Source organism: Nuphar pumila, chromosome 10, assembly GCF_984573655.1.
Source record: "Nuphar pumila chromosome 10, dmNupPumi1.hap1.1, whole genome shotgun sequence".
NCBI classification, from domain to species: domain Eukaryota; kingdom Viridiplantae; phylum Streptophyta; class Magnoliopsida; order Nymphaeales; family Nymphaeaceae; genus Nuphar; species Nuphar pumila.
The window spans coordinates 42,261,709-42,275,666 of record NC_143258.1 but is presented as its reverse complement, the minus strand read 5'-3'; the positions used below and the strand labels follow the sequence as shown (position 1 = coordinate 42,275,666).

General features: G+C 35.4%; 1 protein-coding gene across 2 annotated transcripts; it reads right to left on the bottom strand.

Moving 5' to 3' along the window:
- Positions 1 to 599: 599 nt before the first annotated feature.
- LOC149826745 (shaggy-related protein kinase alpha-like) lies at positions 600 to 7,093 on the bottom strand. 2 transcript variants are annotated; one of them, XM_090018957.1, is made up of 13 exons: positions 6,949 to 7,093; positions 4,564 to 4,753; positions 4,366 to 4,458; positions 4,137 to 4,196; positions 3,727 to 3,999; positions 2,710 to 2,784; positions 2,128 to 2,184; positions 1,897 to 2,037; positions 1,721 to 1,771; positions 1,481 to 1,576; positions 1,313 to 1,396; positions 1,121 to 1,223; positions 600 to 1,025 (listed from the first exon to the last, which is right to left on the bottom strand). In XM_090018957.1, the coding sequence occupies exons 2-13, from the start codon at positions 4,675 to 4,677 to the stop codon at positions 943 to 945; spliced, it is 1,230 nt and encodes a 409-aa protein (XP_089875083.1). In that variant the 5' UTR covers positions 4,678 to 4,753; positions 6,949 to 7,093; the 3' UTR covers positions 600 to 942. The 2 variants fall into 2 exon arrangements, with proteins under 2 accessions (XP_089875083.1, XP_089875084.1); XM_090018958.1 differs by lacking the exon at positions 6,949 to 7,093 and adding an exon at positions 5,864 to 5,986.
- Positions 7,094 to 13,958: the final 6,865 nt, after the last annotated feature.

Below are 13,958 nucleotides of genomic sequence, written 5' to 3'. Positions count from 1 at the left end.
CCAATTAAAAAGCACCACCAATTATAAAATTTGACAGGATGCGTTGCAAAATGTGAATAAGATCCAGCTTCAGTAGATACATAGTAAAATGACAGTACCAAAGACAAATTATAAGTCTAATCCATGTATAATCTACCAACGTAATCAACAGGTATGATTTCCAATGGAGTTGTAGGGGCTGGCCATCACACGGTAACGTACAGACAACCAACAAAACGCAAGGGACCATAAAGTTAGAGCACCACTAAACCAACACACTAAATCATGACTTCATTTATCTCAAAAGCAAAAAGGCCTGTGGCTTGTCGAATTTGGTAAACGGTGCAACTTAAATGCATATTAATGTTCATGAAAGTGACTCACTCCATTTTCAAATCATACATGATCAGAGATCAACTTTATCAACCCCTAACATGAAATCCAATTGAATTATTCTCAATCTTACTACTGTTTTTCGATTATAGATACCTGATCATAATTTAGAGCCATTCAATTAATCAGAAGTAAACGTTGTATACGCAACATTTTGGATCCACTTCTCTCTCTCTCTCTCTCTCTCTCTCTCTCTCTCTGCAAAGTGCAAACACAGGAAAAAGATTAGTACTACAGAAAAAGGTAATCACATTACCTTACAGCTTAACCTCTACAAGATGAAAGCCTTTTCCATAAAATAAATTACCTAGAAAAAAGCTAATTTCGTGTTTCATGTACTGTTACAGGCTGTTGTCTGTTAAACAAGGGTGATTAGACCCACATTCTAGTTTCCTTAACACGGGTTAGCCAGCCAATTTTGCTCTTCCTTGACAAGAAAGAGAAAACCAAGAGAAAGATGTTTACATATAATGGCAGTTCACTGGCTGGGCGCCCCATCCTGCAAGAAGGGGCTGCCTGAGAATCTCACTAGGTCAACCTTGGAGCATCCACCAGCAGTCACAGCCCAAATCACAACCCAAGGAATGGGCATTGCTTTTTAGCATGTTCAGGGATCAGCTTTACTAACATCTCCAATGTCACCCCTTTCAGTTCTGCCACATCATCATCATCAGAGTAATTAACACGTCAAATAAGAACAGAAACAATATCATCGTGATCATCATTATCATGTCCAAGACAAGAATACCTTGAGGCTTGAAGTTGAAAAGTGGAGGCAGTGGTCGCCCATTTGGAAGACGAGTATTTGGATCCCGTAGATCATCGAAGAACGGATGAATAAGTGCCTCCAACTGCATTTAGTCATAAATCAGCTTGAAAAATATGAACTCTGAAAGGCATGATAAAAGTAGTTCTCAGATTGGTGCTATAAATAACTTACAGCAGTGCAACGAAGATTCGGAGAGTACTGAAGGAGTCTGGAGACAAGATCCACAGCCTCAGGTGGCATGCGCTTGCGGAATATCTAACAACAGAAAATGCAAACACTCAAATGACTGAACAAAGACATTAGAATGAATAGAACTATTGAGAAGTAGTAGCATACTACCTTGTGCCACGGATGAGCCTTAATTTGTGGGAATTTGAATTCTGTGTAGTTGGGATTCATGCATTTACTCTCCTCCCTAGTAGGTGTGCCTAGTACCTTTACGTTGTGACTAATCATGTAAGATACTCTAAAAAGAATAAATAGGAGGAAATTTAACACCGAGACAGTTTGTTTTTAAAATTTCATCCTCTGAAAACTTTCAGGAAATGCCTTAAACACTAGAGCAGACAAATTAATCACCTTAATTATTTCCACAAGCTGATCGACTGCACTCTCACCAGGAAAGAGAGGCTGAGGTAAAAGCAAACCAGCTCAACAATCAGTTAATGATGAGTTTTGTAAAACGCAATAACAGGTATTCTTCACAAGTGAAATTCAAAAATTCAAATTCTTCTAGACTGGCAAAACATAGTTACCTGCCCAAGAAGCAGTTCAGCAAGCACACAGCCAGTGGACCAAATGTCAATAGCTGTAGTATACTCGGTTGCTCCAAATATGAGTTCAGGAGCCCGGTAATATCTAGAACAGATGTATGATATATTTGGCTCACCTTTCACCTATAGATAGCATAAACAACGAAAATTATCAATCAACATTTCCAAGACCCATTATTGCAGGAAAGCTGAGCCAAAAAGTAAATGACTCACCAATACTTTTGCACTTCCAAAATCACATAATTTAAGTTGGTGAGTGTGCGGATTTACCTGTTAAATGAAACCGTAAGGAAAAGATTAGTATCTGGAACAACTTGAGATTGAAAGTAGGAACATTTTAAAGGCAAAATGTCCCAAGAATCAAAAAATAAAATAAAATAAAAACTGCAATCATAAAACTTTTGAATGAAAAACATTCTTCAAACTGTAGACTTTTATCCCTGGCTAAACAGAGACCAAATGAAGACTCCAAATTTCAAGGAGTGCAAAAATCTTGGACGCTAACATATATCTTATTCTTCAAGAATATAAATTATAAGTGAGATGATCTGATCCTTCTTGAGTGTTGATTTTTCATGTACCTCAAGTCGGAATACTTTTCATATTTTTTATGTCAAGCTAGCAAAGCAGTGAGGTCAAACCATAGACCCCAGGGCTAATATACAGCATCTTTTTTTTAGCTAATCCACTTAACCACTCTTATTTTGAACAAATAAAGAGAAAAAATATGGAGGTGCTTAAATCATCAAGAGCGAGTATCAGCATTCACCTAACTACAGTTGCAGAAACACGTACCAAAAGATTTTGTGGCTTAATGTCTCTATGGCACACTCCAAGGCTGCCATGAATATAGGCCAGCGCCCGACAGATCTGCTCCATGATCAACACAAAACCATCATCAGTTTATATTTAGCTTCTCTGCTAAAATTTAAAAAAAATGAAAAGAAAGACTGAATAAGTTGCAATCCAAGTGTTTGTCTCGGTAAGGTTTTTGTTTGTCACATATCATATAAGAAGCACAAAATATTGTGTATGTCCAACAGCTTTTCAAGGTGTCATATCATTAAAAGTAAGAAAACACAAAAGTCATGCAAGATATAAATATTTTTACTATCTTACCAGAATATCATATGACATTTTTAAGAAAGTAGTCATCTTTTACTTTTCTAATTTGTTCTTATTTATAATGCATTCAGAACTTGAGGTTTTAATCACAATCAAGTATAATCAAATGAGAAACACAATGGAGAAAGAGGATATAAAAGAGGAAAAGAAAAAGAGAATTATATTCATTTTGCATTACAGTTACCTACTCTTTATTTCACAAAGATTCTATCTTTTAGCAAGCAAGCAAGAGAGAGAGAGAGAGAGAGAGAGAGAGAGCAAAACATTGACCACCAAGAATGAAATACCTCGCAAACCAAAAGCGATCAAGAGAGAGAAAACATAATTGACCACTAAGGATGAAATACCCCGTAAACCAAAACCCATCCAGAAAATTCACTTATCCAACAAGCATTGGAAAGTGGAAACAGCTTATATAAGATGAGAATTAGGTGGAAAAAAATTAAGGGTAATGACAAACACGATAAATATAAGAAATAACACTGAATATGTTTCTAACTACATTTATAACATATTTATAAAGAATTGATTCTATTTTGCTATTAGAGATACAAGACAAAAAACTTTCATACTATCCACCATTACAAGATGAAACAACTGCTGCATAGGTTAGATGGAGCATAGAAATTATGGAATCATTCAGGTATGTTCACTATAAAAAAAATATATAGATGAATTAACTTATACCTGGTATGTGTAAAGTTTCACGTATATCAGAGGCATTCGCTGGTTCATCCTGTTGTAATGTTTCACTACTCGATGAACAGTCTCAGGTACATATTCAAGAACCAAGTTTAGGTAAAGCTCATCCTTCTCCGTTGTTGAAAAGAAACAATGATTCAGGGAAACAACATTTGGATGATCCAATAGGCGCATGGTCTGTAGCTCACGATTCTTGTACCTCTTGTCCTGAAGAACTTTTTTTATTGCTACAGTTTCACCTGTCTCTAGGCATTTAGCCTGTAACATAACAAAAAATAATAGCTTCAGAACATTATCCTTGCCCCTCTTTCTTCATGGATGCCAAACAGCCCAAACAAATTACATTCTGTAAAGTAAAATAAAGATAAAAATCATAAATATGGCCTTTAACTTACTTGGAATACAATTCCAAACGATCCATTTCCTACAATACGCTCAGCCATATAGCTTATTGTCTGTAAGAAGAAAACACAAGACAAGCTATGAAATTACTTATAATGCGCACATTGAATGCAGTAAATTAAATGTTAAAACACTTGGTACTCTTTCCTGTAGAACAGTGAAAAACTAACTCAGCCAACAGACAGCTGGTGCTTCAATTACATTAAATATTCACGCAATTACCTGCTTTGGCTGGGCACTTCTACCACCAATGGTGGTAACAATTATATGACCTGTCTCAGTGCCATTACCATCCACCATAGTTGCTTCCATTTCCTAAAAGATGAAACCAATGATCAAGAAATCAGAAACTAAGACACTAACAGCAGCAAATAGCATCAGCACACGCAATCTTAAATTCTCAGGAAAAACATCACTTACCTTGTCATCCCTTATCTTCATATCATTCATTTCCTCTGGCAATTTATCAACACTAATTGCATTGCCATTGGAATCTCTCAATCCTGAGGTAGGAACCACACCAACTGAAGTCATATGCAGCAAACTGAGCCTCGTGCAAGTCAAGCTCCCAAATTTTTTGGTGTCGAACTCAGCAACATCCAGCCTTTACCTGAGAAAAAAAAAGGGGAACACCTCAACACAAACTTCATGGTGCAAAAGAAATTTACTTGATGGTGAACAAATTCAAGCAACCTCCATGCACTGAAAAAGCTATCAAGACCAATGTATTCAATAAAAATAATTAAAAATAAATAAAAACTGTCTTCAAAAGAAATCCCCAAGAACGCATCCTAGTCCCTAATGGCTAACATGATTTAAATTTGGAAGTGAGAACAACATGCTAAGACAATAGCAAGTGAGACTAAAGAAATAAATGTAACAGAATCAATGATACAAGCATAATAGGCACAAATCAAAATTACCAAGGTGCTCCTATGCAATATGATATCATGTCACTCTCTAACATATGCTTATTAATTTCCATGTATAATATCTAGCATTAGTTTATGATGGAAATAGATTGCAAAAATATATTAGTGTGGTAGAATGCTTGAAAATAAATTAATGATGGAAGTTCCAAACTGACACGGGAAAGGGTTCAAAAGCATTTGAGAAAAGCAATTTAGAATAAGAAAAGATCATTGTTAGAGAATGTAATTACAAACAAAAGTATTTTTTTGTTTTATTCCAAAACTTTCAGGGGGTCCTAACTAAAATTAATGAGAAGGAGATGAAGAGTATTAAAATAAGGATGTGAAAGTTTTACCTACCTCCACCCCCTAGATGGGATTTTTTTTCTAAAGGTGGGGAAATTCATGCCAAGGGCATGTTTGCAAACCTATGAAACATCACTCATGTCATGGATTAGAGCTACAACAGCACATAAGTGCCAGAATTTGCAGAAAAATAAAACGCACATAGAATTGTAAAACTCAACTCACAAATTAATAAACACAGCACATCCGATAAAATTGCAGAAATACACAACAGATATAGCATGGTATACTCAACCCCAATTAACAAATTCATAAGATGGTTCTCGAAGAATCCCCATCTACACCCATTGAAAAATTGCAATCGAACAAGAGAAGACGAGAATCCCGAAATGAGAAAAAACAAATGTTAGATACTAAACGTTTATCCACAGAACAATAGCCACTACTAGATCCTTGTAAAAGGAACCCTCAGAGCCTTTCATGCCCATATTTCAACAGACAACCTTAAGGAAGCCAATGGAAAGAACAGGAACGGTGTTGAGCTTGAAGGGTATTTTGACATCGTTTAATCGATCGTTTCTTCTCCCTCCCTCCCTTCCTGCTTTTCTTCTTTCTCAATCATGTACATACAAAAGATTAAAACAACCGGCACATAAAACAAAGGTGAAAGCCAAGAAAAAAAAACAGTTAATCGCCTCATATTTGCTACGGTAGTTTAAGTCGTTAAAACTGCACACCCACGTTCAAATCGCACGACCAAAGATGAGAGAGAACAACCAACAAGAAGAACAAACAATACCACAAATGACCATCATATCCCTGAAAATCTTGACACCGAAATAGCATGATCCATACACCTAATCAGGTACCAACCAACCCTAAACAACCGTTCCTTCCTCCTCCCTTTCTTTTGTTTTTCTTCCAACCAAAAATACAACATTAAGGCAAAAAAAAAAAACTCAAGATTTAAGCAATAAATAGAAAAATACAGAATCCCACAAACACCAACGACCTAAAACTTCCCAAAAATAGGATTTTAGGAACATACAATACACCCAACAAAGATTTTATCAAGAAAGAAAAACAATTTATACTAATAAAAGGAAAAAAAACTCAAGATTTAAGCAATAAATAGAAAAATACAGAATCCCACAAACACCAACGACCTAAAACTTCCCAAAAATAGGATTTTAGGAACATAAAATACACCCAACAAAGATTTTATCAAGAAAGAAAAACAATTTATACTAATAAAAGGAAGGGAAAATTTTGCAGATTTCATTATGAAAGGAACAAAAAAAGAAAAGAAAAACTCCCAAATGTCTTACATAGAGAGATAATAACCGCACTAATAACTAACAAATCAACATAAGAAATAGTAATTTCAAGACAACAACATAACAGCACTAATCATACAAACAAAAGAAGAAACCGAAAATCTTTCTTTGCCAAAGCAGAAGAAAGGATAGATTCAACGCATAAGATTCACATAAAGAAAGCACTAAAAAAGAAGCACAATGTAGAAAAAGATTCAAAACCAGAAAATCTCTTCTGCAAAAGAAAACTAATATCCAGATAATGAGAATACCCCTTAGGAAAACAAATCGCTAACACCAGAAAATGAGAGGAATTCTCAACATGGAAGAACAGACGACGTATTAAGAGGATTCAGTGAAACGGGGAAAATCGAAGAAACCAAACGCTTCCTTCTTCGTCTGCTCCTCTTCTCCCTTGGATCTTAGATTTGAGAGATTCAAAACACACCCTAAGAACTATATCTGAGAGTAACGTTGTGAAGTGACGACTTTTAATTTATGTATGAGGATCCACAATATATTACTTAACCAAACCACAATACAAAATTTTAGGAGAAAACCCGATCCAGTGAAAAACCTTTTCATAAAAAAGAAAAAACGAAAATGCACACTGTTAAATTCTACAAAGTAAAGCTTAACCGCCCATAAGGCTCCGCTCATCTGGTAGAAGTGACTTGTGAATATTACCAAGTTGACGGGACATCACAAGTTCAAAACCCCATGAGTCACCTCTCTTACCACAAGGTTAAAGGGCATGTTAGGGATAGCGTCATGGTGGCCGTCCATCTGAAAGATCAACGATTAAGAGTCTCTCACCAGAGAGCATTAGCGCGGTTCAGCAGTTGCGTCGTCACCGGCGTAGTAAAATCCGGGGATTTCGTGTGGGAAAAAACAAATGGGAAATGTAACTCCTGGAATTTGTCCCAAACGCCAAACTTGCAAAGTTATTCTGGCATGCCTTTGTGGGCATAATTCTATACTTTTGCATGTTCCACCCAAACAACTGAAGCAGGGGCTTAAGAAACATTTTGAAAAACTGGAATTCTCAAGTAAATTAACCAAACGCAATCTCAGTCGGGAATTGTTTTGTTTGTTTCAGGTTTGAGTAATTGAGCATGCTACAGACCATGTGGTGTTGGAGGAGATACAGAGAAGGACCACTTTTCACACCCTTCTCTTATGGTTGGGCCATGTTGTTTCTCATGTGAGGTGCGAGTTGTCCACAAGATTTCAATATTCTAGTGGTAGGGATTGTCAGACATACTAAAACAATCAATGTCTCTTTCCTTCAAAAAGAACAAAATATTTAACCTCTCTCTCTCTCTCTCACACACACACACACAGTAATTAATGGCCTCTTTGGAATCTAGGAAATGGGAGTTAATGCATTTGGCAAAAAATTGGTCAAACTACCACCTGGTGGCTGTTTGGAAACTGGCAATTGAGTTGGGAGTTAATGTAGTTGGGATGAGAAGTGGCATTGTGTTTACACGGAATTGACAGCTACCACCTCTAGGACATGGCTGCCACTTCTCATCCCAGCTACTAGTTTCCAAACAGGTCCGCAAGTGATTTTGGCATCACATTTTTGTTATAATATCAGTTTTTCAATATGATATTTTCAAAATATCAGAGATATTTGTGACTATGATCCTATCAAAGTTCATGTCCAACAAAGAAAGCCAATGTCCCTTACTAGACAATTTGCTCTTTAGGAATTTTTTTCACAACTCTACTTGTGAAACTTTTTTTTTTAAAGGCGAGCTGGGGTTAGGCAGATCCACCAGTTACACAACATACCATTGAGTTTTGAACTTGCAAGACATGCACTAACAACTCCTACCAAACAAGCAAAGCCCCCGTTGGTACTCTACTTACAAAACATGCTCACAAGAGCTCTGACTGTTGAAATTGAAATCCACCGAAAAAACTAAAATGATCGATATGCATGTTCATGCTAAATCGTTGAAATCAAATCTGAAACCAAATCTTGATATGGAAGCGTACATGAATCCATTGGCGCTCAGGTAGATCATTGACGGGTATGATCTTCTAGAACCTACATACTTGGCCCTATTATTTTCTCTAAACCTTATGAGAGGGACTCAATTCTCTTGTTGATAATGGGGAGTCTAAAGAGGTCACTATATAAGGTTTGTGGACCATAACCTAATTTGAATCCAACTAAGAGTCTGTCTCTAATTCAACCCATCATAGAGTTGGAGGCAGCCATAATAGGTCGTTTCACATAATAGAATCATACTATATAAGATATCATATGACCCAACCTGATCAGATCACATAAACTGGGTCTGAACCACAAACAACCTATAACGTGTCATTGCATATATACGTAGGCCCACATGATTTTTCTCAACAATCTCTCACTTGGGCCACATATGTTACCTTATAATCACACATTATATCCTTATGAGCTCGAAAACACTGTCTTATCAATTGATATATCTATCAATCTAGTGTATTGAGCATGTCAATATAAAACCAAAGCAGTTTTCATTACAAATAACATAATTGGACTCATCAATGATCACGTATATCGATATAACCAAATGACATTGATCAAATATGAATGTAAAGTATGAAAATTATATGTAATGTGATCAAACATGCCTATTTCCAATTGATTCTACCTTAAACTTTAGTGAGATCACAACAAAATGAGTTCAGAATGAAACCGAAACATTAATTTTATTTTGAAAAACTTTATTATATCATAGAACATCTAAAAACAAACTCCCACTAAACCAACATATCATATAATGATAAAACACCCATTCGAGCAGTATGCTCATGAAAGACCTTGAGTGGCAAACCTTTAGTAAGTAGATCCACAATCATGGAGTTTGTGTCAATATGTTTTATCGATATTTGACCATTCTGCACTCTTTTTTTAACAATAAGAAACTTAATATCAATATGCTTTGACTTTGAGGAAGTCCTGTTGTTATTAAAATATAGCACTGCTGAATTATTGTCACAAAATAACTTTAGCGATCTTTCAATATTATCCAAAATCTGCAGCCCTGTGATAAAATTGTGTAGCCGTATTCCATGATTGAATGCCTCATAATAAGCTACGAATTCTGCTGCCATGGTGGAAGAAGCAATGAGTGTCTGCTTGGCACTCCTCTAAGAAATAACTCTCCCGATCAACAAAAAAATATAACATGACATGGATCTGCGACTGTCTTGGAATCCAACAAAGTCAGAATCAAAATACCCAATGATCTTTAACTGATCTGACATCCTGTATGTGAGCATGTAACCTTTTGTTCTCTGCAAATACCGCATAACCTGTTTGGCTACTTTTCAATATCCATACCTGGGTTACTAAGATATATGCCTAACATCCCAACAATGTACGCTAAATCCGGATGCGTACATACCTGAGCACACATAAGACTCCCCACAGTAGAAGCATAGAGAATCTGCTCCATATCCTTAATTTCAGACTGGTGTTTGGGGCACTGAGCGGGACTAAACTTGTCTTCCTTAGCAACATGAGTATCACCTGGTTTGCAATCCTTCATGCCAAATCTATCCAAAATCCTTTTGATATAGCTCTTTTGCGATAATTCAAGAATACCCCAAGAATGGTCTTGATGTATTTAGATCTCTAATATAAAAGAGGCATCACCAAGATCTTTTATTTTAAATTTTTTTTGTCAGAAATCTCTTGGTTTTGTGCAGTATGCCTATATCATTACTACCAAGCAATATGTCATCAACATATAAAACCAGGAAAATATATTTACTCCCACTGAACTTATGGTATATGCATTCATCAATCACATTCGTTTCAAAACCAAATGAGAGAACAGCTTGATGAAATTTATAATACCACTGACGAGAAGCCTACTTCAATCCATAGTTCTTTAATTTGCAAACTACTTTCTTGGCATTGCATGAGATAAAATGTTCTGGTTGAACCATATATATTGTCTCATCAATGTCACCATTAAGGAATGCAATCTTTATATCCATTTGATGCAGCTCTAAATCATAATGAGTCACAAGTGCCATCCTAATCCTAAAAGAGACTTTCGTAGAAACCAAAGAGAAAGTCTTTGTATAGTCAATGCATTCCCTTTAAGTAAACTCTTTTGCAACAAGACAAACCTTATATCTTTTCACATTACCCTTTGAATCCCTTTTGGTTTTAAATATCTATTTACAACCAATGGGTTTCATACCTTTAGGTAATGGGACAAGATCCCACACGTCATTGTCCCTCATGAATTTAATCTCCTCATGTATTGCATCAATCCACTTTTGAGAGTTAGAACTTTGTATGGCTTGATGGAAGTTGATTGAATCATCTTCTCTTAAGCCAGTATCACCCTCATATTCTTGTAGAAAGATAATATAATCATTTAAAATTGCCCTTCTTCTCTCTCTAGTGGATTTCCTTAATGGCACTGGTTCTTGAGATTGTTAAGTTTGTACTCCAAAGAGTAAAAACTTGATTTTGGATAGAGAGATCTAAAACATTGCATTGATCCGATTTGTGGGGACAATGTCAGGAATGAAAATCTGATCATTGTCAACTACAACTGTAGGAAGAGAAAAAGACTCTTCTTCATAAGCAATATCTTTTACTTTATCACTCCTCCCAAACTCAACACCCTCAAAGAAATAAGTGTTTCTCGTTTCAAAAAAGGACTTATTCATAAGGTCATAAAACTTATATCCCCTGGACCTTTCAGAATACCCAACAAAATAGCAGTTAACCGTTCTATAATTCAATTTCTTTTCATGTGTCCTGTAGGGCCTAGCCTCAGCTGGACATCCTTAAATATAAAAATATTTTATACTAAGCTTTTTGCCTATCCACAATTCATATGGTATCTTGGTTACTGCTTTAGAGGGTACCCTGTTCAAAATATAAGATACAGTCTTTAATGCCTCTCCTTAGAGGGACTCTGATAAGGTAGAATAAGAAATCATACTCCTTACCATATCCTTAAGGGTCATGTTTAGTCTCTCAGCAACACCATTCATGCTAGAAGTGTCTGACATGGTATACTGAGGGACGATCTCATATTCCTCTAAGAATTTAGTAAAGGGCTTTGAACGTTATTTACCTGATCCATCATATCTACTATAATAATCACCACCATGATCAAATTTGACGACCTCAATTCTTTTGCCAAGTTGGTTTTCAACTTCAGCCTTAAAAGATTTAAACACATTCAAGGACTGAGACTTTCCATGAATTAAATATAGGTACCCATAACGAGAATAGTCGTCTATGAACGTAATAGAATATTGTTGACATTTTCAAGAAGCTGTAAGGAAGGGCCCACAAATATCTGTATGAATTAGTTATAAGACATATATTTTCTTTTGGGCACCTAATTTTCTTATGTTTGTTCGTTTCCTTTTTATACACTCAACACAAACCTGAAAGTCGGTGAAATCAAGAGAATCAAGAATCTCACTTGACACAAGCCTTTCAATTCTTTGTTTGGAGATGTGACCTAAGCGCTTATGTCATAATAGAGTAGAATTCTCATTTGTTAATTTTTATTTTGTAATACGAGAACTTAAATGCAAGGTTTTATTATACAAAGCAACATTGATAAGCAAATAAAGGTTATCAACCATAGATAAAAAATCGGTCCCAATAAGATTTGAATCAAGAAATAATTTAAATTCATTATTTTTAAATAAACAAGAATAACCATATTTGTCTAAAGTGGAAATAGAAACCAAATTTTGCCTAAAAGACAACACAATAAATGTTTCTTTTAAATCTAAATAATTCACAGTCTTTAAAAGTAACCTAAATATCTCTATTGCCTCAACTTGAACTGATTTGCCATCGCTCACATAGATGAATCTTTCAACATCAATTGGTCGTCGACAACTTAGGTAATCCTGCATAAACACACTTATGTGAGTGGTAACACCATAATCCATCCACCAAGTGTGTTCGAGCACAAAAGTTAAATTAACTTCAAAACAAACCAAAGTAAGGAGCATACCTTTCTTCTCATACCAGTTATGATACTTGGTACAATCATTCTTCATGTGACCCTCCCCTTTGCAAAAAACAAACTAGACTTTAGGTCCTAATGTCTTTTCTGTTTCTTCTGCGATTGAGGATCAACTGCAGCTTTCTTAGTCATTTTATTTTTCTTAAACTTGTCCTTAGAGAATATTGCCAAATGAGCACTTTCAATCTTCTCTTGCTTCATCATGTCCGCTTCTTGCACACGGTGAAAAATGAGCTCATTAAGAGTCAATTTTTTTCTAACAGTTATAACTGACCTTAAACTGGTTGTATTGTGTAGGAAGGGATATCAAAACCAAGTGCACGAGTAAGTCCTCAGACATCTCTAACTTTAGTGTCTTTAGTTTAGAAAAAAGATGGGACATTTCCATAATATACTCTATAATGTTCTTTTTTCCTTTATACCACATTGAGACAAGACTCGAAAGAAGAGTACTTGTCTCAGCCTTTTCGTTTTTCGCAAAATGTTGTTTGATTTTTTCAAGAAAACCTTTGGCATTAACCTCTTCAGACATAGTACCTCTGAAGGATTCAAAAATTGCATGTTTCATGATCATAAGATTCATGCAATTAGATCGATCCCACCGCTCAGAGTTTCTTTTATCCTCAGCTGAACTCCTATCTGTAAGAGCAAGTGGTTGATCTTCTCGTAGTGCAAGATCCAAGTCTATGCATCTAAGAACAATCATAATGTTCTCTTTTCAGTTTTTGAGATTAGAATTTCTCAAAATAGGGATATAATTAATATTTGCAGATATCATAAAAGAAGAGATATTAACTGAATTAAGAACAAATAAGCTTACGATTAACATACATTTTCATATGCATTAATATAAAATAACATATTTAAACTATGGTGAACCCCATCACAACATTGATATTTAGTCTTTGGAAAGAAATGTTAACTTGTAAGGGGTACTCTCAATACAGTAATCAAACATGGATAATTAATCTTGTCAAACAACAAGCTTGACTCGTTATTCACATAAAAAACTATATAATTGTCTCATATTTATTATTGAAAATATGTATTTGGGTTTGGCCAAATAGTAATCTTCCTTTGGGCTGATCACTATTCGCATGAACCTTAAATACATAAACACCACAATATTCCAAAATGAGCTAATCTACAGAATAGAGGTTACTTTGGCAACATATTGTTTCAAACAATTCAATTTAGAATATCAGACTCTAAATTCTAAAACGAATATCATGGTTCAAATATGTCAATACATGCATATAAAC